The sequence below is a fragment of the Manis javanica genome, chromosome 2 (assembly GCF_040802235.1).
Source record: "Manis javanica isolate MJ-LG chromosome 2, MJ_LKY, whole genome shotgun sequence".
In the NCBI taxonomy this organism is placed as follows: Eukaryota; Metazoa; Chordata; class Mammalia; order Pholidota; family Manidae; genus Manis; species Manis javanica.
The window spans coordinates 13366547-13383176 of record NC_133157.1 but is presented as its reverse complement, the minus strand read 5'-3'; the positions used below and the strand labels follow the sequence as shown (position 1 = coordinate 13383176).

The 16630-nt window shown below is 37.5% G+C and overlaps 1 protein-coding gene across 1 annotated transcript in view; it reads right to left on the bottom strand.

Annotated features, from left to right (window-relative positions):
* Window positions 1-16630, bottom strand: part of LOC108391143 (complement C5-like) — a 55833-nt gene that overhangs the window by 18963 nt on the left and 20240 nt on the right. Inside the window, exons 7-17 of the mRNA XM_073218041.1 lie at window positions 15340-15431; window positions 14726-14808; window positions 12922-13024; window positions 11880-11994; window positions 11138-11264; window positions 10208-10323; window positions 9536-9721; window positions 7485-7688; window positions 6290-6499; window positions 6051-6200; window positions 4411-4540 (exon numbers count right to left, since the gene is read on the bottom strand). Of these exons, the coding sequence (XP_073074142.1) occupies window positions 4411-4540; window positions 6051-6200; window positions 6290-6499; window positions 7485-7688; window positions 9536-9721; window positions 10208-10323; window positions 11138-11264; window positions 11880-11994; window positions 12922-13024; window positions 14726-14808; window positions 15340-15431 (1516 nt within the window). The remainder of the gene's footprint in view (window positions 1-4410; window positions 4541-6050; window positions 6201-6289; window positions 6500-7484; window positions 7689-9535; window positions 9722-10207; window positions 10324-11137; window positions 11265-11879; window positions 11995-12921; window positions 13025-14725; window positions 14809-15339; window positions 15432-16630) is intronic.

The following is a 16630-nucleotide window of genomic DNA, read 5'->3' as shown; positions in this document are numbered from 1 at the left end:
ACCCCTGATGAATATAGGTGCAAAATCCTCAACAAAATACTAGCAAATCCAACAGCACATTAAAAGGATCATACAACTTGCCAAGTGGGATTAAACCCTGGAATGTAAGGATGGCTCAACATATGAAAATCATTAACATGATGCACCACACTAGGGTAATAAAGTATAAAAAAATTACATAATTGTTTCAATAGATGCAGAAAAGGCATCTGATAAAATTCAATACCCTTTCATGACAAAAACTCTCAACAAACTAGGCATAGAAGGAAAGTACCTCAACATAATAAATTCCATACATGAAAACCCATAGCTAATATCATACTTAACGGTGAAAATCTGAAAGCTTTTCCCCTAAGATCAGGAAGAAGACAAGGATGCCCATTTTCTACCACTTCTATTTAATATACTATTAAAAGTTCTAGCCAGAGCAACTGGGAAAGAAAAAGAAATGAAAGTCATCCAAATCACAAATGAAGGAGTATAATTGTTTACAGGCAACATGATCTTATATATAGAAAAAACATAGACTTCATAAGAAAAATGTTAGAACTAATAAACAAAATCAATAAAGTTGTAGGAAAATAAGACAACATACAAAAATAAGTTGTGTTTCTGTGTAGTAACAATGAAGTATCTGAAAATGAAATTAGGAAAACAATCCTATTTACAATAGCTCACAAAAAAAATAATTAAGAAGAAACTTAGCTAAGGAGGTGAAAGACTTGCATACTGAAAGCTACACACACTGATGAAAGAAATTAAAGAAAACACAAACAAATGGAAAGACATCCCATGTTCAAGGACTGAAAGATTTAATTCTGTACTACCCAAAATGATCTATAGATTGATGCAATCTCTATTAATCCCAGTGGTATTTTTTTTTACAGAAATTGAAAAGGTAATAATACATTTCATATAGAACTACAAAAGACCATAAACAGCCAAACAAATCCTGAGAAAGGATAAAGCTGAAGGCATCACACTTCCTTGATTTCAAACTATAATACAAAACTAATCAAACAGTATGATACTGACATAAAGACAGAACATATATACCAATGGAACAGTATAGAAAACCAGAAATAAATCCAAGCATATATGGTCAACTGATCTTCAACAAGGGTGCCAAGAATACACAATCAGAAAAGGGTATTCTCTTTAACAAACAGTGTTGGGGAAATGGGATAGTTACATGCAAAAGAATGAAATTTTGGACCCTCATCCTATACCATAAAAAAAATTTAACTCAAAAAGAATGAAGACTTAAATGTAAGACTTGAGACTATAAAAGTCCTAGAAGAAAACAGGGGAAAAGCTTTATGACATTGGTCTTAACGATGATTTCATGGATATGACATCAAAAACACAAGCAACGGAAACAAAAAATAAGCAAGTGGAACTACATCAAACTAAAAAGGGCAGCAAAGGCTTGGCTTGGAAGAATTAATATCATCAAAATGGCCATCCTGCCCAAAGCAATATACAGATTTGATGCAATCCCTATCAAATTACCAACAGCATTCTTCAATGCACCGGAACAAATAGTTCAAAAATTCATCTGGAAACACCAAAGACCCCGAATAGCCAAAGCAATCCTGAGAAGAAAGAATAAAGTGGGGGGGGATCTTGCTCCCTAACTTCAAGCTCTACTACAAAGCCACAGTAATCAAGACAAGTTGGTACTGGCACAAGAAGAGAGTCACAGACCAGTGGAACAGATTAGAGACTCCAGACATTAACCCAAACATATATGGTAAATCAATATACGATAAAGAAGCCATGGACATACAATGGGGAAATGACAGTCTCTTCAACAGATGGTGCTGGCAAAACTGGACAGCTACATGAAACAGAATGAAACTGAATCACTGTCTAACCCCATACACAAAAGTAAATTCAAAATGGATCAAAGACCTGAATGTAAGTCATGAAACCATAAAACTCTTAGAAAAAAACATAGGCAAAAATCTCTTGGACATAAACATGAGCGACTTCTTCATGACATATCTCCCCAGATCAAGGGAAACAAAAGCAAAAATGAACAAGTGGGACTACATCAAGCTGAAAAGCTTCTGTACAGCAAAGGACATCATCAATAGAACAAAAAGGTATCCTACAGTATGGGAGAATATATTCATAAATGACAGATCCGATAAAGGGTTGACATCCAAAACATAAACAGCTCACGTACCTCAACAAACAAAAAGCAAATAATCTAATTAAAAAATGGGCAGAGGAGCTGAACAGACAGTTCTCCAAAGAAGAAATTCAGATGGCCAACAGACACATGAAAAGATGCTCCACATTGCTAGTTAACAGAGAAATGCAAATTAAAACCACAATGAGGTATCACCTCACACCAGTAAGGATGGCTACCATCCAAAAGACAAACAAAAACAAATGTTGGCGAGGTTGTGGTGAAAGGGGAACCCTCCTACACTGCTGATGTAAATTAGTTCAACCACTATGGAAAGCAGTACGGAGGTTCCTCAAAAAGCTCAAAATAGAAATACCATTTGACCCAGGAATTCCACTTCTAGGAATTTACCCTAAGAATGCAGCAGCCCAGTTTGAAAAAGACAGATGAACCCCTATGTTTATCGCAGCACTATTTACAATAGGCAAGAAATGGAAGCAACCTAAGTGTCCATCAGTAGATGAATGGATGAAGAGGATGTGGTACATATACACAATGGAATACTATTCAGCCATAAGAAGAAAACAAATCCTACCATTTGCAACAACATGGATGGAGCTAGAGGGTATTATGCTCAGTGAAATAAGCCAGGCGGAGAAAGACAAATACCAAATGATTTCGCTCATATGTGGAGTATAAGAACAAAGAAAAACTGTAGGAACAAAACAGCAGCAGACCCACAGAACCCAAGAATGGACTAACAGTTACCAAAGGGAAAGGGACTGGGGAGGATGGGAGGGAAGGGAGGGATAAGGGTGGGGAAAAAGAAAGGAGGCATTACGATTAGCATGTATAGTGTGTAGGGGGGAGCACAGGGAGGGCTGTGCAACACAGAGAAGACAAGTAGTAATTCTACATCTTACTACACTGATGGACAGTGACTGTAATGGGGTTTGTGGGGGGGATTTGGTGAAGGGGGAGCCTAGTAAACATAATGTTCTTCACGTAATTGTAGATTAATGATAACAACAACAAAAAAATGCAAGCGCCGTGTTGGAGGCTGAAACAAACAAAATAAATAAATAAAAGTAAATAAAAAGGACAGCAAAGGAAGCAAGCATTAAGAGAGTGAATACACAACCTAAAGAATGGGAGAAAATATTTGTAAGCCATTGTCTGATATGAGGTTAATCTCCAAAACACATTAGGAACTCCTACAACTCAACAGTGAAAAACCTAACACATTTAAAAGGTGGGTTAAGGACTTGAATAAATATTTCTTCAAAGAAGACATACAAATAGCCAACTATATGAAAAAATACGCAGTGTCACTAATCATCAGGGAAATGCAAATCAAAACCACAATGAGGTATCATCTCACACCTGTCAAAATGGCTATAATAAAAAAACACAAAAGACAAGTATTGGTGAGGATGAGGAGAAATTTGAACACTTGTGCACTACCGGTGGGAATGTAAAATAGTGCAGCTGCTATGAAAAACAGTATGGAAATTTCTCAAAACGTTAAAAATAGAACCGTATGACCCAGCAGTTGCATGTCTGGGTATTTATCCAAAAAGAACTGATATCAAGATCTCAAGGAGATATTAGCCTTTGCATGTTCATTGTAGCACTTTTCACAAACGCTAAGATGTGGAAACAACTTCAATCCACTAACAATGAAGGAAGAAAATATATAAATATACACTTATATATATTATTATTACAGTATTCCCATTGCATGTGTATATACACACAAACAGTGCAATACTATTCAGTCTTAAAAAAGAAGGAAATTCTGCAATAGGCAGCAACATGGATAGACTTTGAGGATATTACGCTAAGTGAAATAAGCCAGTCACAGAAAGACAAGTAGCATGATTCCACCTATATCAGGTATCTAAAATAGCCAAGTTCAAAGAATCAAACAGTGGAATGGTAGTTGTCAGTGCCGGGACAGGGGAAAACAGGGAGTTACTAATCAATGGGCATAAAGTTTCAATTAAGCAAGAAGCATAAGCTCTAGAGATCTGTTGTACATTTTTCCTACAGTCAACAACAATGTATTGTACGCTTAAAATTTTGTGGTTAGGGTAGATCTCATGTTAAGTGTTTGTATCATAATAAAATTTAAATTTTGTTTAAATTTTAATTTAAAAAATTATACTGTGGAAGCAGTCAGATTTGGAAGGAGAATGAGTCTGGGTCCAGGAAAAGAAGAGTAGTTTCATAACAAGATTACTCGGATTAGTTGACTGAAAACAATTAATTACCATCCTGTTGAGAGTCATCTGCATTTGCATTGGTGAGAAGAGTGAGTCCTGCTAAGTAGAACACTTCAGCATTATTCATGCCACCACTTGCTCCACAGTCCTGTTCACTATTATCTGAAGATGGAAGTATCTGTTCAAAAAGGAAATCATTCCCCAAAAAACAGCATTCAGTGGCTGTTATGGGGTATATCTGACTTCTGGCTAATGTTACTTGCAAGTCATCACTTATTAAATGTTAAAATCTAATTCTCCAACTTCCCCAAACCTGTTTCCCTAGTTCTCACCTCATGAGTTTACAAATACATACTATTTAAAATTCACTTAAGAGCTAAGCCTTAAGCATATAAGTTTGATGTGGAAGGATTTAGAAAACAACTTATACTTTCTCTTCTTGAAGCTTTGTACATTTAATTAACTAATAAAATAACCTTTAAGTGAATAAGTGAATGAATGAATGAATAAGTAAATGAAACACTTAACTACTCTTCATGGTCCTTTCCAGCTGTAGTTTCTAAGTTCTGAGAGGGATGAGACCCTGTGTTTTGTTGCTCCACACAAAATAGAGCAGAGCACAAAAATGGGTAAGGATGCTCAATGAATTATTTTTGATGAGGGTTAACTCCTCATCAGTTTGTGACCATGCCCCATGTGACCGAGGAAAGTGAGTATGGGTTATTGGAGGTGGGAGGGAGGCACATGGCTAGGGAAGGGGCAGGAAAGGGGAAATGGCTATTCCTGGCTGCAGTGTTCATGTGTGGCCATATAGTCTCCCACAGTAGTCCCTGTTTTATGTTACCCCCTCCATCACCTCTTCAATGGATTTAATACATTCAACTCACTAGAACCCCAGCATTTTCAGTCATATCCCTTCCCTGGTTCAAGTGAGCAAGAAATTTAATCTTATGCATTAGTTTTAAAAGCTGCTTTCTCTCTGAGAGTAAGGTTATTTCTCACTTTTTAGAAGTGACTTAATAAACCAGTTGATGTCATGAATCACTGAAAGGAAGATAGCCTGGAATTCGTTGCATTTGAAAGTTTGTTTCTGAATGTGGATTTAATTACATTTTAGTTTATTCCCAGTTGAAAACTGCATTTTTAGCATTTCACTGAGAATATTCCCAAATAAAATATGTTCACATAATAACAAATAAATTGGAGAGTAAATTAACTAGATAATTATCCTTTACATATCTAAAAAGACAATTAAAAAGGATAACCCAGATCAAACCATTCACTTGATTCTACTCTGTACTGAGATTCCACTCAGGCCATAAGTCACCTAACATCTCTGTTTCTAATTTTCCTCATTGATAACATGGGAACTCCATTAGTAAGTGCTCAATATATTTTAAATTTCTTTATTAATGATATGTGTCTCATAGGATTGTTGTGAATATTCAATAAGATCATAGATTTAAAGGTCTTCAGGAATACTCAGTATATAGGAAGTACTCAATAAATGTTAGCTGTTGGTATTGTTATCCTTAAGTGTAGCTGAGAAAACAGACATTGGTGTAATTGTATCTTTTTCCTTTATTCTTCTCCCATAACTAACCCACAGAACCTGGAGAGAACCATGGTGGCTGCTTGGCCCCAAGCCATGCCAAGCATCAGTAACCAAAACATTTGCCCTACTTAACTCTTTCCATGAAATTTTGGCTTCTTTCTTGGATGCCAGATAGAGCACTGCCCACTGATGATAATGCCACCCACGATTCTGACTGAGTTTCCATAGTGAGAGATACAGCTTCGCCTGGAGAATACACATCTTTATTTGGAGACAGATTGATCTAAAATGAGTTGAAAAAAAAGTATCTTAGTGTGAGATTATATTGTCACTCAGGAGGAACTCAGGCTGGGGAGAGTATTTGTGGCTTACCTGGAGCTGGTTGCCACACTTTTTTTCAATCTTTAGGCAGACTGAGTCAGACACTAATTCTGTTGTCTGCTCATCTGTGATGATGTAATAGACCAGGAGACGGGCTGTAGGAACCATGTGCTGAGTCATGGAAAGGTTTAAAACTTGGTAAGATGAATCTGGGAGTTTCTTCTCTGTGCCAAAGTGCACAATTTTGCCCTTAGATGAAATCTAAAAATACATAGCAACAAATATGCATCAGAGTAGGCTTACAGCTGGGCTAGTTATTAGGCAGATGATAAAGAGGAAAGAATGTCCAATGAGCATCTACTAGGTAGATCTGTATTAAGCATATATACATGAATATATTCGATCTCCACAATTGTATATTGTAGTTTTATTAATAACCATTTAGTAGTTACAAAAATTGAAGCTCATAGATGTAAATTATCCCATTAGCTTAAACTTCCCCCTCTCTCAGAACCAATATGGTTATTGCTAATTGCAACAAATGGCTTAGTAAACAAGATGATGTTATCAGTCACTGGAAAGAACATAGTTTGGAACTGTTTGTAATTAAAGGTTTGTTTCTAAACATGGATTTATTTCAGAAATGAACACTGATCTTGCTGACTCAAAGCCCATGTCTTTTCCAATATGCCATGCTGCTGTCCATTCTAATTTGTATTTTAGACAGCAACGAACAATGTCTGGAATAACTACATCCATTCTTGAACACAGGACTTAAATTTTTCTCTCTGTAAATAAGGCATATTGTTGAAGAATGTTGGCAAGGCCTAGTAGTCCAGTGTTTGGTAATGCTCTTATTGGCCATGAAACACTGCTGAGGTCACAGACTAATCTGTGGACTAAATGAAACCCTTGGCATCATGTCATGGAAGGAGTATCAGTCTAGAAGTCAGAAGACCTTGAATGAAATTGTAAACCTACTACCAACTACATGTGAACATGGAAGGTCACTTAATCTTTTCTGTTGTGTGCTAAGCTCAAAGACATGTTGTGAGGCTCTGTTATGCGGTTTGTGAATGTGCTTAATAGACTATGAAGTGCGATCTAAGTTCATCTATTCAATCACTAAATATTGATTGGGTACTGCTTTGTGTCAGGTAAGGAATCATTTAAGGGATTATTTTTATAAATAAAGAAAATGTTGTAAGTAAGGGACTAGATGCAAGTAAGATATTATTGAACTTACCAAGTAATTGTATTGTGTAATTTTGTCAACATATGGACTTTTAGGGGTAACAGTTACGCTCAGATTTTCTCCCACATGCAGACTCTTGTAGCTGTCCGTCCAGCTAAGGGAAAGGAAACTTTGGCTGTGTGATGAGTAGGCCACAGCTTGATAGCCATTGCTGGCCTGATATTCTTCTGGAAGGTCTGGGTCATCAGTTCTGACCTGAAGAAGATAGTGTCAAAAAATGTAAAACACTGATGCTTAACCTTACATCAATGATGATGGTGGTGATGGCGGCAGTGGTAACCATTAACATTTTTCTAGTTCTCACTTAGAGCCAGGTCTTGTTCTAACTGGTAGACATGTATAAATGTATCTATATACCTTATACATCTTCAGGCATCCCATCTTATGAAAAGGAAAATTAGCATTCCACTGCTTTAACACATAATAAGCTATGTTATCAAGTGACTACAAAAAAGGTATTGATTAAAATAATAATGAAATTAACTATGAAAATCCAGGTTACTGTAGAAGAGTCCAGTGAAGTCAAAGAAGAGAAAAGACCCTAGATCTAGGGTTGGCCTTCTTCCTCAAATGACGTGCCAACTCATTGACCTATTTCCTTCTGCCATAGTCTGGCGGGAATTACATGGCAGGAATTAGGAATTTGAAGAGAGGGAAAATAGGAGGAGGATATGGAAATGATTCTTGAAAGTTAACAGAGATGTTGGTTGTGAATAGTAATGTTGGTAAGTAATTTCACTTCTTCTCAGGAGAAACAGGGAGAAGGATTTAGGATAATAAAATTTATTCTTTAGGGTCAAGTGCAGGGTCACAGAAAACTCATAAGGATAGGTGTTATGCTGTACCAGTTTTTGAACAAGAAGTTGGAACCATCTATGTTTTCCTTGAAACTGAAGAAGTAGATATTATTTGCTGGTGACAGTTATTTGATAACAGATAAAAACAAGGGAAAATTGTTCATGCTATTAGAGAAAAAGGAGACTATGACATTTGGCTGTTGTTTAGGTTTGGATAGAGATATGTGCATCCAGCCAATCAATGTTTACTGGTCCCTAACATGTGTCAGGACCTATGCTAGTTGCTGGTAACACAAAGGTGAAAAATACAAACAGTTCTTGTCCTTAGGGAATTTAAAATCCATTACACCTTCCTGGATAAAAGACACCTACCCTGATTAGCAGAAGAAAGCTCCTTGGAGGACAGGGTTTAAAAGCTGACCTCCAAATGAACAGGCGTTAGGGAATTAAAGACCTGGGGAGGAAGAGTTCAGGCAGGGTTAAAAAGGTCTGTGGCAAAAGGGAGCAGGGCAGGAAGGAGCTGCACACTGCCCAGGGTAGTTGGTGTTCTACATGCTTGAGAAGAGCAGTGGGCAATGAGTTTGGAGAGGACAGCAAGGGAAAGGTCAACTGAGAACAAATTTGTGTCTCAGAAAGATCACTCCATCCCTTTTTCCACAAAGAAGAGAGTGTCTGGGAGGAGAGTGAGGAACAGGGTGGCTGGAGGGCCATTCACTGAAACAGCACTGGGAGGCAGGAGGTCTAGGTCTGAGGTTGGCAGATGGTCTTTAGTTTCGGACAAACTAGCAAGCAGCACACAGATAACCTTGGTGAGAGCAGTTTCAATGGAGTGGCCAGGGCAGAAGCTAGATCTCGGTCGTCTGAGGAGATGTGGGAAAGGAAAAAGGAGGATGTAGGCTCTTCCTTAGTAAACTGAGGGAGAGAAGATGACAGCTGGAAATAATGGAGAAGAGAAGATTCAGTTTGTACTCTTATTCTCCTGGCAATTCCTGTTCTAAATTTTCCAGACTTGAATAGTACTCTATTAAGCACAGGAAGAAAAACTATTTCTAAATACAAAATTGCAGACTCATACCCTTTATGGAATGCTGAGTACACTAAACTGTATTTCCTGTGCCCGCAAGTCAAATATTTCAGAGTTCACTAGACATATACGCATAAAATCTCCCCCATCTCTCCTGCATATTAGCTACCACACAGATTGAGGCAGTGTTAGAAAATACAACAAATGAGAAATCTGCTCACATGAAACTCCAGTGTTGTCACATCAGAGGGAATGTCAACCACAAATGAAGCTACTCCATCTTTATAATTTGTTGTACTTTTTCTTAGATCCAGATCTCTCTTCCTCTGAGTTTTATCAACTGTTGTTGCTTTCAAGGTTACTGCAATCCCTCCTACAGCATGGGCAAAGGCGTCCTTCACCTGTACCTGTTGCACCAAATCCATTTCAACAGTTAACGTTGATTATTTTGTAACAAGAAAATCAAAACCCTAAATACTTCCCTCCTTCAGTCCCAAGCACAGACTTGGCAGGATTCAATCAGTAGTCACATCTTAAGCAGTCAAATGCCATTCTCTTGAGGTCATGTTTTAACCACTCCATGCATATATGATATGAATCACATTCAATTCAACATGTGGTTATTGAATGTTTAATAAGAGCAGGACCCTGTGCTACATGCTTGTACACAAGCCATGGGGTTGGTTGAAATTATTACCAGACATGGATCTAGACTGTTGTTTTTCATCACAGCCTTGGTGATTGCCTTGTCCTATTCCTCATCCTCCTCAGATTATTCTCCATTTAAATGTCTACACTGAAGGCCACATAGAAGCAATATCTATCAGGGATCCTTTTCCTCTGCCATTCCACAAACTAAAAGTGTACCATATTAGATTTTTTAATCATCTAACCTTGATGGAATATGGAATCCCAGGCTTCAGGAAAAGAGGAGTAGCAACCAAATCCAGTGTGTAGGGGGAGAGGACATATTTGACATGAATCACTTTGGTTTCTTGGAAGAATCCACCTAAGGGAATAACATGCATCACTGTGAGAATTTGGCAAATGCAATGTGGCACATTGTTCTGCATAGGCACCCACTCCGTCCCTCTGTATTTCTTTATTTGGATAAAGACAAGCCATTCATCCACTCTTTGGTCATATCACATATAATTATTAACTTAAGTCTGGATAATTGCATGGTCACCCTGGATGAGCCTGGCCACTCCATGAACCACTAAAGTGCAGTTTGCAAGAGGTTGGGAAGATACCCATTCATCAGTTTCAATGAGAGTGCCTTGTTCCAGACCATTTGTCAAATCAGTTATCCAACTTTTTTCTTCAAATAACCAAGCAGGGCCTTATGCCCTCCAGGAGTCAATAATCCTGTTAGAAGAGAAACTCACATGTGGAATAGCTGATTCTCATCTCCAAGGCAACATTGAAATAGCAGGTAGTTTGGTTGAAGATACATGTTAAATATTTAATAATATGTAAACAAACACCCAAATGACTCAGGAATGCTTTCATAATGTGTGTATTTTTACCATCTCCTTTGTTGCAAGTAAAATCTTCTGGTACCATTATTGCCTGTTGTTCCTGATAACATAAAAGACTGTCCTTTGCATGTGGGAGTAGGGTGTCATCACTATAAGAAGATATCTTTCCTGAGCATTTCCCCTGCATGGAGCTGATGGGACAATAGTTTGTTGGAGCATATGTGGCAACTGTGCTTGCCCAACATTGCACCAAAAATATGCTTCAGGTTCAGATTCCTACCCAAACTTTGGAATAAGAAAGAGCTGTGTGAAATTAATTTATAGATTAGTTTAGGAACTCACCTGTACTACCCTTTACTTCCACAGAAATGTAAAGGTATTTGTCATTTAAATCTTCTAGATTTTTATATGACAGTTCTTTAATTGCCTTTGAAGTATTAAAACTGATTTGTGCCACTCCATCAATCAGCTGTTTTTTAAAAGGGGGACATAAAGGGAGAAGCTGTAATATTAGAGTAAGAGGGAATAACAAATTCTACATCATTCATCCTGCAAAATTTTCACTTGACAATGACTTTGTAGTTACAGCTATGGGTAATACAAAGCATAAGCTTGATTCCATGGGTATATTTTTAGCTGATTAATGTTAATGAACATTTCTTTTAAGCCAGAAGCCTCAGGCCATATTGCAGGATCATGGAGAAAAAACCTTGGGTGGGACTGAAAATCTCTAATTCAAAATCATGTCTCATCCTGTTTGGAATCTGAGGCTATAATTTGCATGCTATCCATCTGATGGAACCTTATAAAGAAGTCCAGGATACCACATCCACAAAGAGAGAAATCTGCCTCTGGAAGTAGGTTTTCGTAAACTCAAGCCTCAAACCCAAATTCAAGACAAATATCACTGTAACTTATTTGCTTTCCTCAGTAGAACTTCCCAAAGCCCAAAATATTATTGGTTTTGTTTTGTTCTGTTTATTTATATGAACTCTTGGGGGTGAAAGTCCATTTTTAATCTCTGTACTCTCATGAATTATCCCCAAATCTCCATTTCTGTGAAAGTAACTTGATCTCTTCTTACCTTTGTGTTTTGTGTTGCTCCAAGCATCATTTCTTTTCCACTATCACTTAAATCATTTTTTATCCAAAAAAATATGGTAACTTTAGCATTAGTTACATTCTTATTGTGAGAAGATCTGTCAAAAGAGAATACAGGTAACCCCTTTTTTGATAAAGCAATTACAGTAATAAGATACAGATGAAATATAACCATGTGAAATTTGTTTTTCACTCGTGTTTACATCCAATATCGCATTTCATCCTTACACTCTGCAGATGTAAAAGTAAGTGGGTATTTTTACTCCCATTGACACATGAGGAGATTGAGTCCCAGAGAGATGAAAAGAACTCGCTCAACTTCCCCAGTTTTTAAGTTCATAGTAAGTTAGTGGAGAAGTGAACTTAGAATCCAGTTGTCTTTGTGAGGTGCCATACTTCTTCCATGACTAGCATAATGTGGCAACAATAGGGACCCATTCCCTAATTCTCCTTTTAGCAAAAAGGCAACATCACATCCATACCACTTGTACTGGAGCCAAGTTCCTTTCAGTTTAGCCTCATACTTGCCTTTTGAGTCAAAGAAAAACATGAACTTTCCCTATTTAAATATAAAACAGGCTAGCCAGTCTTCTCATTAGCTCATCGGGCAAGCGGGGTTTCTGCACCTAGTCAATTCTACAACTGGTTTTGATAATTAAGTTGCATTATCAATATTAACAAGGCCATAAATAAGAAGCAAATGCTTACATATATTTTAAATACCTAAGCAGTTGTAGTCACCTGAATAGTCACCATGATACTCAATCTTTAGGAGTCTTTGCTTACAAGATTGTAAAACAAATGCAAAGTTGGGAATCAGCAAATGCAATTCAAGCAAATTTCCTCAGACCCACCTCCCATAATTATGGCAGATATTAATCACACCATTTCTTATACGGAACTTCAGAATTTTTCTCAACAAAGAACCCCAGGCAAGCATCACCAATCAATCACTTTTGACTCTTAAAATGAAATCTGTTTGCCACTCAGGGGCTAGATGAATTTGAAAATAATAATTTTCTTACCTAGCTTTTATAGTAATCTTGAAATCCTTGAAGTTTTTATGGCCAATGAAGTAATTTTCTGGTTCCACTATGATTAAAAACTGTGGTTTCTCCAAAAATAAACCTAAGCAAAAAAATTATACAGTTTAAATTATACTTCAAGAAACTTTTTGGCACAATGGAATAGAATCACTATCAGTAAAATACTGATAACCTCCTTCCTCCTGACGATCAATACCCTTGGGAAGCCTCTTCATCCTCCAATCAGGGATCAATGTCACTTTTCTGCTCCAGCAGTAATATCCTTATTAAAGCATGTGTATTACTGTCAAAGCATGAGCTCCATGAGGACAAGTCCTGATCTTGTTCATTGTGTAAACCTTTTCCCCAATGCCTTTTATATAATGTTTGATAAATGTTTATTAAATTGGAAATTTCTTGCTTCTTTAGCATTCTGTGTTTAGCAATTGTCTTCTATTTGGTGGGCAAAATGTGAGAATAAATTTTCAAACTCTCATATAGGAAAGACATCTTCTAGTTACTAGCTCTAGTTACATGGCTCTTCTCCACCTCCCTTCTTCCAGGTTAATCTTCTTTAGTTATATTGAGCAGCTCTAGAAAATAACTTTCTTATGAAAATGAAAATTAGAATAAAGGAAAGTTTTAGACTTTCCATCTCTTTGAAGCTATGATCCACAAATAACATTTTTAGGCTGTTTCTAGGACGAAGTCTTTTTCTTATGCCCATTCAAGAAGTGATGCTAGGCCCCACAATCCTATTTATCATGTACTGTTCTGCAAGCTGCTTAACCCAACAGGAGAAGGCTGCCCTTTGGAGAGAAGGGCGACTTGGTTACAGAATGACCAGAGCAGGTGGTGAGGGCCCAGCTGTAGAAGGGCAAAGCAAGTGTCTCACTGTGCTGGCTTCTTCTCTTTGTGTGAGAGAAAAATGATTCCCAGCATACTAGTGAAAAGACAGAACAAGGACTTTGTAACTATCCAAGAACATCCAAGAGTAATAATAAACAACTCTGAAGTTGAATTTAATTGCTTCAGAGGGTATTCTCCTGCTTTGGCTTTAGCATCTAAATGTTTCAAATGTTTACATGTGCTTGCTCTTCTCTCCTAATTATAAATACCTCTCTGCTTCCTCATCAACCTGGTGAGCAGAAAGCATGGTTTGAATAGCTTAGTAACAAGTTTACACAAGAGCATACAAATAAATATTCTACTAAGCTCCTGTAAGAAAGAAGATAAGTAATTGTTTATAAACTAATTATTAGTAAAATTAATATGAATATATCTAAAATAAGTACACTACTTTTCTCCACAAACATTGTAACTTTCCAAACACAGCATTGGTTGTTAGGACTGATGGGAAGGAGCACTGGTTTGGGGTTCAGAGATGCCATTCTCATTCTCAGCTTGGACAAAGAGGTTGTGAGAACCTAAACCAGTCTCCCCATTTCTCTGGGTCTGATCCTCCTCACCTGGACTTGTCTTTAGATGAGGGGATCAGACTAGATGATCCCTAAAAGTGTCAGAAAACCATGGATCTTGCAAGGACATCATCCTACTCTCTTACAGGTGTTGACTCTCTGCAGAACTATGATGAGGAAATAAGGCCCAGAGAGTTCAGTGACTGACTTGAGGTGAGCCAGTCCAAGAGCCCTTCAGTCCTTGGCCCATTAGTCTCCCAGTACACCTCTGTCTACCACTCCACATTGCCCGTCTTTATTCCTTAATGAGTTTTTAACCTACAAAATTATTGAGAACAAGTTTCAAAAATATACATTGGAAATCTCAGTAATTTATGAGAAATTACCAGGGTTTTTAATAGCAAAATATGTTGTTGCTGTTGTTGTGAAGTCTTCTTTGTATTTAGCTTTAATTGTCCATAAGCCATATCTGTGAAAGCAACACATTAATAATTTTAGGCATCACCAAAATTCTCAAATCATATCTCAAAATATCTTCCAAGTTCTAGGAGAAAATTCTGAAGAAAACTTTCTCCAAAGAGAAAATCACAAAGCCTTTATAGAATATTAAATACATGCTAATGGACATCTTTCATTTGTACATTTTTTTCTCTCTTTTATCATACTCTCGGTATTTGGTAGGCAAGGTCTGTCTCCCACAGGCTGGACTTTGCTGTGGAGGGTACTCACTGAATTATATTGAGCAGACTAGATTGGCACTTACAGCTGGCAATATTATATCAGGTCCCTGGTCTCAATGCAGAAGAACCCAAACAGTTGCCACGTTACCTTAGGTTAGAAGGACATTCACTAGGGCCTGATAAAAAGAGTGGGATCCAAACCCTGTTTACAACAGCACCTTTCAGTCATATACAAATGGCTCCATCAGACTGTTCAATAACCCCAGGTACCTCTACTACTTCTAAGAGAAACAACTTTACCAACAGATAATTTAAAATACTTAGAATCAGGTGGAATCTTGAAGTCAGGAAAAGTGATAATTCCAGTATAATTTTTTTTTCCTTCCATGGCAACTTCTGATCCATCTGGATCCTTTGAGTGAAAAGAAAAGCAAGTTTTATTTTTTTTAAAAACAATCTATGAATACAGAAATCACATAAACATAATATGTGATTGACAGTTCTTATAAAATTATTCACTAAATGCTAAGAAACTTTATTGAAACTAAGCACATGCAAGGTTGACCTGGAATTGACGCAATGACTGTCAACTGGTCAGGCTGTTTACAAAGACTAGTTTCTAAGGCATGAAGGCATATTTTGAACAGGCATAAGTAGTATGGTATATATTTAAGATACATTAAATAAACTCCCAGCATGGCTCTTCTCCACCTCCCTTCTTCCAGGTTAATCTTCTTTAAACTCTGTGTCCATAATGTCATGCCATGCCCAGAAAGCTTTCTTGGCTCCCTGTTGCCTTCAGGATGGAACCTGAACACATCAGGATCTGCCATAGCAATTGCCTCTGACCTGTTCAATGACTTCTCTTAATGGGGAACTCTAACAGGGGAATAATGAGGTCTGTGGAGCAATTCACCTCTATAAGAGGTTCCCTTGAATCTGTCTGTCCCCCATAATTTCCATGTGAAATAATGTTTCAAACTACCCGTCTCTCCTTAAAGCGTTTTCAGGCCAGTCTGCAATAGGCTAGCCACTGTCAGAGCCATCTGCATGTTTTGCTTCTTCCTGGCTCCAGACCTCTGCAACTTTTGCACACAACCTAAGACATCATCCAGCTTCTCTCTATCAAATCCACTCAATGGTTTCCTTTAAGACCAAGTTTAGGACCTGCCCTTGTCCTTTTGTAATTCCCTCCAGAATAATTCAGTCATCATCTCCGGCTTTGCCTCCCCTTCAAGCTGGTCTTCTTTTGGTCCTACATCATCCCATATTTGGTTTACTGTATTATGCGTGCTTGTCTGGCCTTCTGAACTCAAATGCTCATGGAGGGTCAAACCCCATAATCTTCCATATAAATTAAGAGAGGCTAAGTGATGAGACTCCAGTGACAGACCTGAGTTTGAATTCTGATTCAGCTAATAAATACCAGTATGATCTCAGTGGCAACTCAATTTCTCCAACCTTTAGCCCTTTCATCCAGAAAAGGGAGATGATAATTATATTGATTGTACAAGGTTGTCATGATGATATGATACATGCCATGCACTTCTCATAGGCACTGCAATTTATACTTCTACAACCCTTACCATATCTGCCCATACTTCAGTTAGC